The 15,403-nt window shown below is 29.4% G+C and overlaps 2 protein-coding genes across 6 annotated transcripts in view; one reads left to right on the top strand and one right to left on the bottom strand.

Annotated features, from left to right (window-relative positions):
* Positions 1-15,403, top strand: part of LOC123290869 (cAMP-specific 3',5'-cyclic phosphodiesterase) — an 815,770-nt gene that overhangs the window by 495,820 nt on the left and 304,547 nt on the right. For 2 of the 5 annotated variants that reach the window (XM_044871231.1, XM_044871222.1), the window contains exon 1: positions 11,711-12,745. The exons of the other annotated variants lie outside the window; for them this stretch is intronic. In XM_044871231.1, coding sequence (XP_044727166.1) covers positions 11,751-12,745 — 995 coding nt within the window. In that variant the 5' untranslated portion in view covers positions 11,711-11,750. Of the gene's footprint in view, positions 1-11,710; positions 12,746-15,403 lie in introns of those variants that run through there. 5 annotated transcript variants of the gene reach the window in all.
* Positions 11,567-15,403, bottom strand: part of LOC123304411 (NADH-quinone oxidoreductase subunit F-like) — a 78,271-nt gene continuing 74,434 nt past the window's right edge. Inside the window, exons 6-9 of the mRNA XM_044886357.1 lie at positions 14,616-14,846; positions 14,311-14,543; positions 12,679-13,209; positions 11,567-11,608 (exon numbers count right to left, since the gene is read on the bottom strand). Coding sequence (XP_044742292.1) covers positions 12,792-13,209; positions 14,311-14,543; positions 14,616-14,846 — 882 coding nt within the window. The 3' untranslated portion in view covers positions 11,567-11,608; positions 12,679-12,791. The remainder of the gene's footprint in view (positions 11,609-12,678; positions 13,210-14,310; positions 14,544-14,615; positions 14,847-15,403) is intronic.

Below are 15,403 nucleotides of genomic sequence, written 5' to 3'. Positions count from 1 at the left end.
GAGGGTTATTGACTGTACATTTTAAAATTATTTTCGTAATATACAGGATGACCGGAAACACGGAATGCTTCAAAGTTATATTTTTTTAAATGAAATACCCTGTTTATTATTTCATTTTCAGAGTTTTCGATCAAATAAAAGGTTTTTCATAAAGGCTTACCTCTCTTTAACTTCACGGCTTTCAATATATTCTGTATTTTCTGAAATTATAGTAGCACTTTGAACGTATAATTTCTCAAAGCTTATATCAGTCAAATCACATTTAACTTGGAGTTTACTAATCGATTGAGGTTCTTGTGAATAATTGAATTACGTGTACAAGTTGCCACCAAACTTGTTTATGTTAAAATAACGAAAAATGATAAACATATAAGTCTAGAAGCTTAGCTCCATGACGCAGTGCTGACATCGAGTGGAGTAAATCAATCAGAATTTCAATATATAACTTATATTATTTTTTTATTTGGAATGATGTAAAATGGTAAACATGCTCCATATAGGAAATACGAACTAAGCCAACTTTTTTCTGAGACTGGGCGAAAATTGTTTTTAGATAAGCTTCTAAATAAAAATTGATCCAGTATAGAGTTAGCGTGGAAATATAACATCATATCAACGTTACCCAAGCCTGGTTGCAACCCAAGAAAATAATTTCACGTTTTTTAAGGTGCTATATGGCGTTTACACTTAAATCGAACGTTTCGCGTACAGGTAATTTGTTACGTAGTCTTAGTGTGACGTAAAGCCTAATGATTCAATCGGTTTTTAAATTTGTACAGCGCTTACGTAATGCCTAATAATTCAATTCGTTTTTAAACTATTATACATGTTTACTGGAAGTTGAATGTCTTAGGTCCCTCGGGCCATTCTTTCTGTTCATATTATCAAAAAACGCATATATGAATTATTTACATAAAACTGAGTTTATTAGCCTTGTCCAATAGTCGGGCATGCGGTGGTTAGCAAATCCTTGATTTGTCAGCTCTTGCCCAAGCCTTGATCCAATCTATAAAATAAAACTTTATTTTACTACCATTTGCTTAAGCCTTGTGCAAGGACTGACAAACCTAACCTCGACTTATTATCGGTATATTACAAGGCTTCGGTTAGATTTATTAACCCATAGGTTACAAGGCGGCGAAGGGTGCCTTTGACAATGACTCAGGTAACAACTTGGAAAAGCATTGACAAAGCTTTAGAAAACACTGGCAAACTAGGTTAGGTTAGGTTAGATTATATTGGCTGCCCATGAAGGACACACTTAGGCTATAGAGCCCATTACGTGTTTTACAACCCTATCCGCTGATAATTTCATTTATCAGCTCCTCAATTATTTTCAGAGGCTGATTGCACCTCTTTCATGCATATATCATGCACTACACCAGCCCATTACAACTATTTTTTAAATTAATTTTTGTTGTGACGGCGGGAATCGAACCCGCTACCCTAGGCATACAGCGAACGAAATTGGTTACGTCTTAACCAACTTAGCTACTACAGTTGACACTGGCAAATTAAGACTTACATGATTCATCGACCTTGGTCTACACATGTGTAAGGACTGGCAAACAAAGTTTGGTAAACCGATGATGGCCCATTTTCGATTCCAATTTTACCATTGGCAGATTCTATACGGATAATAAACTTTTTCATCATTTCGTTGACTTTCATTTAGGTTAAAGACACACACCAGAAAAATGTTAATATTTTTTATTTGAATAAAAAATTAAATTTTTAGTTATATCTACAGTTGAAGAAAATTACAAATTAAGTAGTTTTTGGGTTAACATTAATATAAAAGAGTCTAAAATTTAGATTTAGTTTGATTTTATTGGTTAAATTAGTTTTCTTTTTTAGTTTGATATAAAATTTTAAAGCTACATTTAAGAATCCTTATTTTAGGAAAACTGAATCCGTACTATATCCTCATCTCGTATAAACCATTATTATTCGCATTGTTTAAAAATTAAAAGTTTTATGCTTAATAAACTACAAACTATTTTAAAATATTATGTGTAGCAAATATAGCTCTTATATATTATTATTATTGTTTGAGTAAAACGTGCTTTGACTTCAATGAGATGTGAAAACACAAAAATACCTTTATTCCATTTAATGTTACGTTACGTGTACTCAAAGCTAATGTTATTATTTATCCAGTCAAAATAGGCATAAACCTTCAAATTCATTCAAAGTTTAAAAATTACATATCGTAAAACAACATCTATTAAATATCGTACAACAACTTCATACAATGAACATTATTGTCTAAAACCAGAAATAAAAGTTTATGTAAATTTGTTGGGTTAATAGTATCGAAGAGGTTGTAATTTGGTAAAAAACCCAAAAAATTCCTTAAAAATTTATAATCATAGTAAAAATATGGTGCTACTTCCTAAATTAGTTCACGCGATTAATAATTTTCATTTTCGGAATTTACAAATATTTCATATTTGCAATTTTAGAACGAAATAGTATTTCTGAAATAGTAAAATTATTGGCAAATCTTAAGTACAAGGGGTTCAGCATAGATAATAGCTGCTTTTAATATGTGATAGAGAAATGTTCAATGAGTTTTATGAAATGGAAATAACTCAAAAACGAAAAAAGATATCGAGTTGAAATTTTTACAGCGTACTCAGGATGTAAAAAGTGAGGTCAAGTTCGTAAATGAGCATCATAGGTCAATTGGGTCTTGGGTCCGTAGAATCCATCTTGTAAACCGTTAGAGATAGAACAAAAGTTTAAATGTAAAAAATGTTCCTTATAAAAAAATAAAAAACTTTTGTTTGAAACATTTTTTTGTAAACATCACTGTTTACCCACGAGGGCGTTAATTAGATGCAAATTTTATAGTATGTATTAATATAGAAATATCAGTCGTGTGTGTGTCTATTTAAAAGTGAATATCTTTTGTTATTTACGTGACGTTAAAAAAACAAACGATTGCGCATCAACACTGTCTATACATTTTTGTATGTGTTATGTCAGGGCTTCTTAAACTTTTGTAATTCACGACCCCATTTATGATTGCGAGTTTCTTGACGACCCCATACAAATATAAAAGAAAAATAAATTAATATTTTTTGATGATTTATTTATTAGGTAACAATATACATATATTATACATATGAAAATATATAAGTTTAGAATTCGTTTTGAAACATACAAAAATCTAAAATTAAAAATTGCACAAAAAATTCTAAAATTGTATTTATTATAATTTCAAAAATAAAAGTGAATTCTGACCGTCTTAATTCTCTCGAATATATTCAAGTAACTGCGTGGTAAGTATTAAATTAAGTTAAAAATTTAATGAGATGGATGTGCCTGTTTTTTATTGCATAACAAATCAAATCTTGGTGGAATGTTTGAAACTGCTGGACGTAAGACCTCTTCAACATTTTTTATTGCTGAACGATATTGGGATTTAATATGTGTTAAAGCTGCTTCTTCAGCAATAATAACTAGAAATTTTGTTGATAATTATTTCTCGGAATTATTTCGGCTTTTAGAGATTGACAAAAATAAATTTATATTTTTTATTAATTCCAATAACATTTCATAATTCATAGTAAATGTTATTCAAGTTATTATAATATTCTTAATAGAAATGCAGGTACAAACAATCTTTCCGAACTAGAAGATTTTATGATATATTTATCTACGATAATTGTTATTTTATCTTTACAACAATAATTTTACAAGTTAAAAAACATTTTCTGTTAAATTGTATTTTAACCTCTCGCGACCCCACAATTTTGCTACGCGACCCCAAATGGGGTCGCGACCCATAGTTTAAGAAGCCCTGTGTTATGTGATAAAGAAATCAACACTGACTATGCATGGTATTTCAACAATTAACTCAGTCAATTGTTTCTTTTCACTTGTTTTATTATTAGTATAGAGTTGATTCATATGAACTTTGTACCCATTTTATGATTGTACTACACAAGTACATGTATGCATCACTTAAGTGTATATAAAATAATTAATTTTATGATGTGAATTTATTAAAACGCCTTTACACTGTTTTCATTTATTAATTATCGGATTGAAAGTTTTGTGTCATTCCGAAAATCGTAATAAAACTCTTTTCACTTTTATAGGTTATCCACAATTTTTTAATAATTAAGTGTACAACCTTTTAAATTAATTTTAAAGAAATTTCTCGTTTAATTAAGGAACCTATTCATGATTGCACATGATTTTCAAATGGCTTACATGCGCTTGAAACTTTTTCTTTCTTCATATTGTTTTATCTATTTTCGAATTAAGAATTAAGAAGATTTTTCTACAGTTTTAAAAATTTATTGTTTTTAACTCCTTCAATATTAACTTCGGAAATTCTCCGAACTCTTCGTGTACTATTGTTAGTTTAATATGAGTCGCACTCAATAAATTAAAAAAACTTGTGGTAGAAATATGGTGAAATTAGTTAAAATGAAGTCAATTATTAATATTATTTCCCTGCTCTAATATTTTCACTATTAACAACATCATTTAAGGATATAGGAGCACGGAAATGGGGGCACAAATTTAAAAAATATATTTTTTCAATTTTGACGATAAATTATATTATAACTTGACGATATAAGACGAAAAGTAAGAATCAACTTAAAGAAAATTGAAAAAAATACACTCAAACCAGGACTCGATACCGGACTTTTTGGTATCATGTCAAGCGGCCTATCAATTAGGCCATTTGAGTTCTAGACACAGAGTGCAATTATTTTCAACTGATTGAATTTTTATTTTTACTTTGTTTATTCACTTATTTATTATTATTACTTTTTGTTTTTGTTTACTTTTAATCATGTATACGATATGTATTTATATCATGGGCTCTCGATTATAATTGATGATTTTTAATATGATACATACAGCGAAATATTGACAAATATCTTGTCTAGTAATCTTAATCGGGTTTTTTTTTCTTTTTTATGCCATTGCTTATGTTTACTTTCTGTTAAACGTTTTTTTTTTTTTTTTTTTTTTTTTTTTTTCCATTCATTCCCATCTTTTTTTGAGATTCCTTCATAAGAGCCAATGTATTTTATATCGATTTTCAATAATTTTTTTCTTAAAAATGTACATGGATATGTATACTGAAATTTTAACCACATATTCTTTGAGTAAAAGTCTAACTATAAAAAAATTTAGAGCCTGTAAATCAAACATTGTTGTCATGCTCATACATCCTTAATTATCACGTAATCAAACAATTTTTAATTAGCTAGTGCATTAAAAAATAAATTTATATAAAATTATGTAGAGGTTATGATTTAGAAAGTTAAAAAATATTTAACGCTTATGCAAAACGAGTGAGCAAACTTTGCGACTAAAGATTTCCGAACGGTTGACACGAGTTCATGATGAAATGCAAAAATTTTCATTTCAAGTATTTTTGATGTTTTTATAGTTTTGTTAATAGCAATTGTAAAAAAAAAAAAATGGAAATATTTATCAATCTTCCAGAAGTCACATTTTACTATACTTTATCAATGAACACAATAATTTACTTAATCAGGAACCTTTTGCTTCGGTCCCTAACGGTTAAATGCACCACAGCTAGTTATATTGTTATTTAAACTTCAATGAGGATGTTTGATAACAGCACATGAAAATTATATGGCATACTGTTACACATGTTCATAATAAATTGAATAAAGTTTACCCAAAGGGATATTTACTTATACTAATTAAGGTGTGATAACTTGACATTATATGTATGCATTATATTAATAAATTCTAATTAAAACTTGTTGAAATGAAACAAACTATTGGGAAATAAAGGTACGAAGCCAATCCGGACAACAACAGTGTTTTAGGACAATTTACTTCTATACTGTCATAAGCCACTGCATAACTATTGCTTCAAAAGTTCAGAATATTCCTATTCCGTTGTTCCTGGGCAATCTTCCAACAAATGCCACAAACTCTCAGCCGCATCGCATAACACACATATTCTCACACCATCCACTTTCTTACTTTCTCATTTGAAACCATTCATGCTAAAATTCGCAATCAGATATCGTTCATTTTTATCTTAGATACTCAAATACTTAGCGCCATGCTTATCCCTATCCCTATATATTATAAATGTAAAAGTAAGGTTGGTTTGTTTGTTACGCTTTCACGCAAAAACTAGCAAATGGGTTTGAATGAAACTATTCAGCAAGATAGCTCCATCGGAATAACACATGAGCTACAATTTATAAAGATATATTAAAAAAATTTAATTTGTTCGGACATTTTACTGCTCAATGTATGATAATCATTTTAAACCATAAATTTAAGATATCTGACAAAATTTGTAATAGTAAATTTCAAACAATTCATGGCCTTCCTCTCTGATATGAACCCAATGAACTATGACTATTTTACACTTTAAAAAAATTGAAAATTTTGCAAAAATTTTAGCGGTGTAAAGCAATTCCTTCGAGTGTTAGGGAAGGGGAATAAGTGAGTTCAAGAGAGGTGGAGGCAATAAAGCGGTGGTTTTTCTTTTAAGCTCAGTAAAGCGGTCAGGTATCAAGCTAGTAGTGTATATGATGTTTAGAAAGGAGGTGAAAATAAAGATAAATTTAATTTTATCCTGATATAGTAAGGGCATCCAAACATGTAAAGGCCAACTTTGGTAGAAATAATGTTCAAAATTAAGCAATTTTTGGCACTCGACCAGTAGTCGAATTTCAAGATTAATAGCTGATGTTATTTTCTTTGTTCAGTACACAAAATATGAAAAGAAGAGTCAATTCCACCCTTTGGTTTCACGGGATATTAGCATTAGAAATTTATCTTAGCATGTATTTAATTCACGATATTGTCAATTCATTTTGTTAGAACGTATATTTGCACGATTATAATAAAAATTCACCTAAATTTTTAACATAAACGCACAAAAAAACACTTCTCATAAAGGTTAAACGATGAAAAACTATTATACAGGGTGGAAAATTATATTATGACTAAAAGCTAGTGTTGTAGTTGAACGAATCAAAAAAAACTTTAACAAAAGTTTCGAGTTTATAGAGGGGCATCATGTGCGGACATGATCAAAATTGGAAATTTTTTCTGTGGTATAAAGCTCTTACAGATATATTGTATATTGTATAAAGACGCATTGTGTTTTTTATAGGCACAAATGCGTTCAAATAAGACTAAGCAGTCTAAATTCAAAAGTCATATAACCGGCAATAACAGAAATTTACAAATAATATAATTTTTTTGATTATTTTTTCATTTGCCTCTAAGAGTAAGATATCACAATAAACAGCTTTCACTGTATTTTCATCAATTAACCATATAATATAATGCAATGTCAGAATCATAAATAATATTTTATATTAATATGCAATTTATAAGTATGATTTAGATTGTAACATAATAATTATATCCATTAACTTAACACACGCTTCAAATATAGAAATAATCATAATCATGTATAACGATTATGATTCAGTTAATTAATAAATAACCTACACACAACACACTCCAAACTCATAAAACTATTTATTAACTGATTTCCTTCTATACAATATCTAGTAACTATCATTCATAAAAAAGTGAAGCCAACGATACACATAAGGGAGTACGAGCGCCAGGCAAGTTTAGACTGATAGTTGAAATTATTTGTACCTTATTTTCAATTTTGATGATGATTTCGTTATAACTTCATAAATGTAGACTAAAAATAAGAATAAAATTTTTCGTTATCTACCTTAGTTTTCAAAATATGGAAAGCTAAATATTTAAACAAAATTTTCAATTTTCGATATTTTGAAAATTACTCCAGATATCGAACAATTTTATTCTTACTTTTCGTCTTATATTGTCAAGTTATAACATAATTCACCATCAAATATAGAAATAATAATGTTCCATAGGAAGCCGAAATTGTGAATTTAGTATGATACCAATTGGCTTAGAACATCAGCGGGTGTAAATACGTCACAACCAATAACAAGTCTTTTTTTTATTCTAAACTATAACGTTTTTTTTTATTAATAATTAATAAATGAGTGGAATTATTAATTTAAAAAAAATTACTTAAATATACTTGAATATAGAAAAATAATTCTTTCTTTTTTTTAAATGACAGTAAATGTCTCGATAAATGGGCTAATTTTTTCCCCGATGTTTGTGGAGCCATATGACCGAGAAAACAGACAATGAAAATTATTAAAATTCAAATTGGCGAAAACGATCTGGAAATACACGAAGTTACACGAATGTCGTTGTGACGTCATTTAAAGTTGATAATCATGATATATTCATACGACTGTTGACACTGTTTTATTATCATTTCTTGTCGATTTGACATCACAGATCACGTGTGTGGTGGAGCAAAAAAAAATCGTTTTAAATTATTTCAAATATTGTGACTTTTTTACAATTTTTTTCATAGTGTTTTTCTTGTTAAAAATGCGTAATTTTCGAGTTACAGGCTCTACTTGACCTATATTTTCATAAAAAATTAACAAAAAGCATTTCTGTTTTTCATGCAAAAGGTCTATTCAGATTATAATATGCAATATTCTCAATTGGCAAGATAAAACATTTATATTGAGTGTTTCATTTTTTTAGAATCATATTGTAGATATATATTTATAAAAATATTAATTATTAAATAATACGGTAAAGGAAACATATGTCATCGTGGAAAACCAGCGTGAGATTAAATTGTTTAATAATAAATATTAGTATGGTGCAACCGTATATGGTTTTAATAAAAAGTCGGTCAAGAATCAAAGGAATCCGATCAAATCTAGTGTAATCCAAAAATGAAAAAAAAAATGGGTAACATTAGTTCGGAATGATATCTACTAATAAAATATGCCTTTAATTTTTATAAATACAAAAATTTCTAAAAGAAAGGTGAGTCATAGAATATTTCGAGAGCAGATAATAAAAAAACCAATTACTTATTTACTTTTTTTTTTTTTGTTCTAACTTTCGAATTAATGGAGACTAATTTAATCGTCATTTTATTGGCCTATCTTCCTTAAAAGTGAAAACAGAACAGTATCTGTATAATGTTCAGTGAATAATTCTAATAGACACTTTTTTTGTCTTAAAAGTCCAAAAAAAGTCATCTAAGCTATCGAAACCGTTTTTTAATCGTTCATTTAATTAAAAATTTTATGTTAAAGTTCAAATTTTTGCAAGGTAATATAAACATCTTTTATGAATGGATTTAAATCCAAAGAGTTTATATAGATCGAGAACGCGAGGGAACTGCTAGCCTGTAAGTGGATGCAATATGATGCGATATGATGAATGAGAGAGAAGACTGCCAGTGGGTTCCCTTGAGTCCCTGTCATAGTCATATGATGCATAGAGATTTTGTGTCTGCTATTATATTTGTTTTGTACAAACAGGTTATATACTGTTTTGTATTATTTTTTCTGAAAAATGAAAAAGTGTTTAATAATAATATGTTTCTACTAAGTACACAATATACTAAGAAAATAATTTGTTTTTTCAGAGATATTGTAATTGAAATATTGGTAGATGAATGTGTACTTAAATTTAAATAATAATTAAACTCAATGAAACTTTTAGTTAATTTTATTTAAAATTAAACTGTTGATATTATGTTTGTTATGTAAAAAAAGTTTCCTTTGACGTTTCTACTTTTTGAATACCTTTTAATGTATTAAATAATATTCCATAAATCGTTTTTTAAATATTTCTGAATAGCAATATGTAGCCAATGACAAATAGATTAGACAAGGACATAGGCGAACTCTCTGGTAGTCTTCTCTCTCATTCATCATATCGGAAGTTTTGGACCCTGGCGTAGTCTAGTTGTACAAACTCTTTGGTATACTATGAATAGTCATAACAGATGACATCATGATTCATGGCGCACGATTCTGAAGTGTTTTATTGTCACAATTTTTTTAAGCGAGTATATTTATTGCAAAACACTTTTAAATGTAAATATTTTATTAAAGGAATTATTTTGTTGGTCCCTACAATCGATTCGACGGGTTTTTGGTACATCAAAAAATTTACTGGATGTGTCTATTAATATAATCATTATATTTTTGATAAACAGTTTGCCCTTAATAGGCATTTAAGAAGTAACTTTTTAAAAATATTCGTTTTTCATCTATAAACAAAGGATAAACTTGAACGTTACATCAAGAGTAATTAAATATATTTCATGGTATATAATTAACATAAAATATATTCAAGTAATGTTATCATGGGATCACATTAATCTTGAAGAGAGATACCTAAACAATTGAAAGGTATTCTGATAAGTAAACATTAATTAATTATTGATATAATACTGCGTATAATGTATTTTCATGTAAAATATAGGCAGGGTCGAATTTATCTCGACTACCATAGTCGAAAGTAGGGATATATTCACATATACGCCTGATTTTCCAGTTGTGTAATTGTAATATTGATAAAAAATTGTATATCATTTGTGGAAAACTTGATATACTGTTGAGACAAGGCTTCGTGAGGATTTAATAATGCAGTTAGAAAAATATGGAGCAGACTATGCAATACCAGATTCTACTCAAGCATTCTACTTAAAAATGTTTAATATCTTTTTTCGACATCGTTATAAGTTTCCTTGAATTTCAAACATTTTTTCAATTTTTTTACAGATATCTTTAGTACGTTAGAGATAGGCTAAATTTCATAAAAATAACTTGAAAGGTTTATAAGATATTACATTTATTGGTAATTATAGATAAATTAAATAGCGGGTTATGGCTAAACTAATCAAAATTTGGAAAGATACAAAACATCGTGTAGAAAGAACCAGTTATATTGACTTATTTGTCAACATATAACGTTAAATTGCTGCAAACTGTTTGTGTTTTAACGTATAAGTCTATTTATTTATATTAATTTTTTTCTTGAATTTAAGGGTGTTTGTTTGTTTGTTTGTTACGCTTTCTCTCAAAAACTAGCGTGTGGATTTAAATGAAACTGTACAACAATATAGCTCGTACATCAGAAAAACACATGAGCTATAATTTATAAAGATATATTTTGTAAAAAAAATTAAATTTATGCTGACATCTTACTGCTCTATCTATAATAATCATTTTAAACCATAAAGATTTCTGTAAAAATTAAAAATAGTAAATGTCGGACAATTCATGGCCTCCTTTTCTGATATACTCAATGAATTATGACTATTTTACACTTAAAACTCAAATATTTTATTTGTACCTATACAGTTTATTCCATTATTTTTCCACAACCATTGCGAAAAAATGTTTGCGATGGTTTTTTGTCCAAATATTTGAAAATTTTTGGTACCAAATATTTGGTCCCGTGTATAACATTTGATTTAACTGACTGAATATAAAATTGAAGTATTTATAATTATATATAATTATGCTGTTTTTTTATTCATTAAAGGAAAATAAGCGAAATATTTTAAATGGAAAGAGATTTTGTATGCATACTGTTTATTATAACTTTACATATTAGTTAATGTTACAGTCGAATGTATGAAAAGATTAACATGTTCTTTATAAATAATTATCCTTATAATGGAAATGTTATTCCATTAAAATATTCTTTTGTTTGATCATTTTAAGGTACATACAGAATAACACGACAAATCCTGCAAAAATACAAACATACGTAGTATTAAATATTTATATTAATAAATATAATAAGATAATAAAGTAACTACAAATGTGTTTTTGATACTTAATTCAAGAAGGAAGGGCGTGCGTAAACAGATTAAATAAATAAATAAAAAAATGGAAGAAGATGAGAGTGAAGAAATCATTGTACAACAAGGTGCTGTTGCGGCCAAAGTATCATCCACTCAAGTGCAACAAATACGTGTACAATCCTCATCGATACGCTCAACATTTAAATCCAATTCAAAGCAACTTTTAGGACAACAATCTACACAAAGTAGTATTGTGGAGGAAGATGGTAACGGTTATGGACCACCGCAAATTGTGACGCATGAACCATCAGGGGATAGTGATAGTGGCAGCGAGGGTACTCCAGAGAATAGTAAAGTAAAAGCATCCGGAACTCAAACAAGATCAGTGTCTCAACATCATCAACGGAGCGTTGCTACAAAACATCGATTTCAAATAATTAGTAAATCAGCTCAAAATTCAAGTAGTTCACAAGAGGATTATGAAACTGATATTAAATATTTATCAGCCAGTGGCAAAGCAACGCAACAAGTTGTTGTTAATAGTAATCAATATTTGACGGCAGGTCGTGTTGAAACAGCCAAATCAATGGAAAGTTTGCGTACCACATCGACTTCAACGCATAATCGTGGCTCGTTTTTGACATCTAGTGAACGTGATATGCGCCGTATTACATCGGGAAGCGTTGAAGGTAAATCTCTAGAAAGTTTAGAACGTGAGACAAGAATGAAAAGACGTGCCATCTCTGGAGAGGATGTTGGATTAGGTATATCGTGTGACGAGTCTATAAGTGCTGAAAAACGACGTGGTTTGTTTGCTGGTCTAGATAGAAGAAATGTTGTGCCACAACATTTATCACTACCACCACCAGGAGGTTATACTTCGCTGTCACCGGGTGATCGCCGTTTAACAATTTTATCACCACATAGTCCACATCATACACCAGATTTATTGCAGTTTTCGCAAACATCATATACAACATTGAAGACTCGCCGAAAGAAGGCAATAGTCCTACCCAGGTTGGTGCTTCCACGCAGTGATTCAGAAGTTAGCAGTGATGTTTTTCTTGATCATGATTCATCGTAAGTTGTTTCTTTTTTGAGTTTTTGCACCACTAGTTCATTTTATTCATACTACACATCTTAATTTATTTTCATTTTCTTTTTTCATTGCATGATATTTTTCAATACGCTCAATCATAATAGGACGAAAATTTTTTATTAAAGCTTGTATGGGCCACACAGCTCCATCAGCCAATGCACATATAGTATGACCTTCCATTTGTTTTGTAAGTTCATACATCATATCAATTTCTTCAACTGTTGCATTGCCAATCTCAAAGCGTTGCATTAACTTGTACAGCCAATCACAACCTTCACGACATGGTGTACATTGGCCACATGATTCATGCTTATAAAATCTTGATAAACGTGTAATGGCGCTTATTACATCTATTGATTTGTTCATAACTATTATAGCAGCTGTCCCAAATCCACTACCAACCTTCATCATACCATCAAAGTCCATGATACTCTTTTCAGCCAAACTAAAACATTATGTTTTTGTTAAAAATTTGATTAAGTTTCACGTATTTTCACAATATTCAGTCTGTAGATGAATTTAGCATTATATCATAAAGATTTAATATTTCTCAAATATGACGTTTTTTCACAGCTCTTCACAGTTTGAATATCACTAATTCTAAAAATATTGTCGGCTCAAAAATGTTGTAAGGACTTAGTGAATCATTTTGAATTGATGAATTTATTGAATATTAATGGCTCATGATATATACCCTACATACAGAGTGAACCATTTCAATCTATTATGGCTTATAGCTCGTTTTGTCCAATCAAAATTCTGACATCAAATTGGACCTAGTTCACCGGGTTGCTTTAAGAGTCAATTTAGACACTACTAGTTAAGATGAAGTTAAATTAGGAAGTTGATTCTTATAAAAGAACATCTCTTCGAAAATCGTTAGTTTTCAGAGGAAATGCAAATTAAAATTATGTTTTTATTGCATTTAATCGAAAAAAATTCGCTTAAAGTTTGTCGATAATTGTAGGGTAAAGTCATGGACACAGCTTAATGTCCTCCAACTTTTGGCTAAAGCATTTTTCAGTAGCTATACCGTGTTTTCTTTCCATTAAATGCAATAATGCCATATTTTTAAGTCGCATTTCCTACGAAAACTAACGATTTCCGAAAAAATGTTTTCTATCTCTTACCTTTTAGGATCTTAGTTGACTACTAGAGCAACCTGGAGAACTAGGTCCAATTTGATATCAAAACATAAGGTCGCCCATCAAACTCAACTTTGTTTCAAGTTACTTTTTGATTGGTTAATTACAAAACGAGCTATAAGCCAAAATATTATTAAAATGGTCCACTCTGTTTAAAAACCCCTAAATTTTCTTGATTACAGGGTTGTATAAGAAGAAGAGCGAAACAAATTTGTAAGGTTTTTGAAATATTCGATTAGAAATTGCAGCAATTTGGTTATGCATATATAGAGATTGTGTGGCTTTCACAACAGATTTTTTCTTGTTTAATCACATAATAAAAATAATGTGAAAATGCCTACAACAGACGTCCAAAAACTCAATTAAAGATAAAATTATACAAAAACAATAATTAACGAAACTCTTTTGTAAGCCCTTGCGTCGACGATCCTCCAGGTATAACACATAACAAATTATCCCATCCTCCAAGTACACCACCTGCATGTGTTTCAATTATTTCTCGTAACGGTATACTCATTCGTTCTTCGACTGTACATGGCGTGCACACATTGCCGCTAATACAGTATACTTTTGTTCCAGAATTATTCTTTCGGCCATAGCTTGCAAACCACTTCCCGCCGCGTCGTAAAATAGTCTTAAATAAAAAACATAATTGTTATAATCGATTACTTAACTAATTATTTATGTTTCGATAAGTGGTAATTACCGGTAAAACAGCTACTGTTTCAACGTTATTAACATTTGTGGGGCAACCAAACAAACCAATGTTAGCTGGAAATGGTGGCTTTAGGCGAGGTTTTCCAGTTTTACCTTCAATGCTTTCTAAAAGAGCAGTTTCTTCGCCACAAATGTAAGCTCCCGCACCTCGATGTATGTGAATATCTATATTAAACTTTGTTCCAAAGACACATTTGCCAAGGTACCCAGCTTTGTAAGCCTTAAAAAGTAATTAAATAAATTTTAATTTTAAATGCTAAATAGATCTCTTTCATGAAAAACAGAAATGCTTTTTGTTAATTTTTTATGAAAATATAGGTCGAGTAGAGCCTGTAACTCGAAAATTACTCATTTTTAACAATAAAAACACTATGAAAAAAAATTGTAAAAAAGTCACAATATTTGAAATAATTTCAAACGATTTTTTTTTGCTCCACCGCACATATGATATGTGATGTCAATCCGACAAGCAATGATAATAAAACAGTGTCAACAGTCGTATTAATATATCATTATTATCAACTATAAATGACGTTCTCGATCATATGGCTCCAAAAAAATCGGGGAAAAAAATTAGCCCATTTATTAAGACATTTACTTTCATTTAAAAAAAAAGAGAAAAAAAATGTGAAAAAGGTCTATTCACGATCTTTTTGGTATAAAAATCATAACTCGAATAAAATCATTAGGGGCCATTCATTATTTATTTTTCTCGAACTCCTCTCTACTTACGTTAGATTCTATCTCCTTTTTCAGAATAATAAAATGTTTAGAGAA

Source organism: Chrysoperla carnea, chromosome 1, assembly GCF_905475395.1.
Source record: "Chrysoperla carnea chromosome 1, inChrCarn1.1, whole genome shotgun sequence".
Taxonomy (NCBI): Eukaryota; Metazoa; Arthropoda; class Insecta; order Neuroptera; family Chrysopidae; genus Chrysoperla; species Chrysoperla carnea.
The sequence above is the reverse complement of the archived record's forward strand: the minus strand, read 5'-3'. Positions and strand labels throughout refer to the sequence as shown.